Below are 1,864 nucleotides of genomic sequence, written 5' to 3'. Positions count from 1 at the left end.
CCTTAGCTGCACTGTTTGCTGTCAGGTAAGTTTTTAGGGTTCAGAGTGGTTGGAACTTACGCTGGCCACAGTGGTGTCTCCAGTCTCCGAGACACCACCTCTCCCTGCGGTGTAAGCAGCTTAGAATTCAGCAGTGAAAGGTAAAGGAGCAGAACTTCTGTCATTCTAGGTGACCACTTGGAGTTTTTATTAGCTTCTAAAAGAATATGTTTTTATTGATTTTAGAGAGGAAAGGAGAGGGAGAGAGAACCATCAATCGGCTGCCTCCTATTGGGGATGTGGGGGTTGAGCCAGCAACCTGGGCATTGTGCCCTGACCAGGAACTGAACAGGGGAAATTGTGATGCATGGGATGACACTCAACCGACTGAACCACGGAGGCCAGGGCTTATTAGCATTTAAAATGTAAAACAATGCAACAGTGTGAGAACCATGAAGTGTAATATATATGTTTGGTAGGTACAAATTTTAGTTTCTACATGAAATGTGTGTGTGTATATGAATATATGTATATGAATACATATCAGTGCCAGGAACACTTTGTGCCTCCCCTATCCCAGCGCTCCCCGCACTGTACGGTGATTGCAGGTTCCCCTGTCCTCTGGCCACTTGTGGGAGTCCCAGTGCCTGTAGGTCAATCACCTATACTTGCCGAGTTAACTTGAAGGGCTTATATGCAGAGCTCCGTAGTGTTCCCATTTGGTTCACTTTAAAATATCTGCTAGAAAGATAGTTACAGCTAATGGCCTTTGGAAGCCCGGCCCCTCTCTCTGAAAAGTGGGAGTTTGAAACTTAGAAAGACAAGGATGGCCCCTCGTCTTTGAAAGGCCAGTGTGGTCCCTTTTCATGGCGCCCCCGGAATTCAGTCTTGTTTTCTCCCTGTTTCCAGCCTCGTTAACTTTGTGTGCCACACCTGCTTCAAGAGGCAGGAGAAGCTCCACCACTGTGGGCAGTGCAAGTTTGCGCGTTACTGTGACCGCACCTGCCAGAAGGATGCGTGGGTAGACCACAAGAAGGAGTGCTTGGCCGTCAAGAGATACGGGAAGGTGCCCAATGAGAACATCAGGTCAGAGCTGGGCCCTGAGGAAATGTTTGGGATTTCCGGATGTCAGGGTGTGGGGCTGGTGGCAGTGACAGCATTCTCAGGCCCAAGGAAGTCGGGCTAAGTGCAAAAGCAGGACAGCGCCCCCAAGAGACCCGATATGGCCACGTCTGTGAGCTCCCTTTAGGTCTGGGAGCCCAAGAGGGAGGACAGGTTAATGGCACCAAAATACAGACCCCGGCTGGAGCTGGCTGCAGACACATTCTGTATGGCTCCCTAATATTTAATTTAAAAATATTAATCTGCCAATGTTCAAAAATTGGAAATTTCACATTTAAAAACATGAGGTTTTTTTGGCCTGTCTTGAAAAAAAATCTGAAGATGTGGCAAAATGTGCTAGAGCTCAATACATCTACCCCTTTTACAAAACACTGATACTGGCCTGAAGTCTGTCACCCATTAGTCTCTAATCTCTGAGCTTTGTGACATTCTTCCTAATATTTGGAGGTAGCAGACACCCTAGACCAAACCTTATTTCCTCCAGTTCTATCCCGCGCTCCATGTGAGGCCATCTTGGTTCTCAGGCGCCTGGGGTCCCTGGCAGGGCATCTCTGTGGAAATAACCCCATGACCCAAATGAGAGGAAAAAAGGGCCATACTTTTCCAAGGGGGTTCCTCTTCAGGGGGTTCCTGTCCTAGGCCACCAGTCCTCCCCTGGTGCCTGGCCAGTGAATGGCAGAGTTGCCAAAGTGTCCCTTGCCAAAGGCTTCATCTTGTAGGTATGGGCTGCTTACTCGTTAGCAGGGGGTCCTCTCTGCCCTCA

General features: G+C 48.8%; 1 protein-coding gene across 2 annotated transcripts in view; it reads left to right on the top strand.

Moving 5' to 3' along the window:
- The window catches only part of SMYD1 (SET and MYND domain containing 1), a 38,093-nt gene that overhangs the window by 17,637 nt on the left and 18,592 nt on the right, over nucleotides 1-1,864 (top strand). For both annotated transcript variants that reach the window (XM_006763976.2, XM_006763975.2), the window contains exon 2: nucleotides 889-1,065. In XM_006763976.2, the coding sequence (XP_006764039.1) occupies nucleotides 889-1,065 (177 nt within the window). The remainder of the gene's footprint in view (nucleotides 1-888; nucleotides 1,066-1,864) is intronic.

Source organism: Myotis davidii, unplaced genomic scaffold (assembly GCF_000327345.1).
Source record: "Myotis davidii unplaced genomic scaffold, ASM32734v1 scaffold339, whole genome shotgun sequence".
Lineage (NCBI taxonomy): Eukaryota > Metazoa > Chordata > Mammalia > Chiroptera > Vespertilionidae > Myotis > Myotis davidii.
The sequence above is the reverse complement of the archived record's forward strand: the minus strand, read 5'-3'. Positions and strand labels throughout refer to the sequence as shown.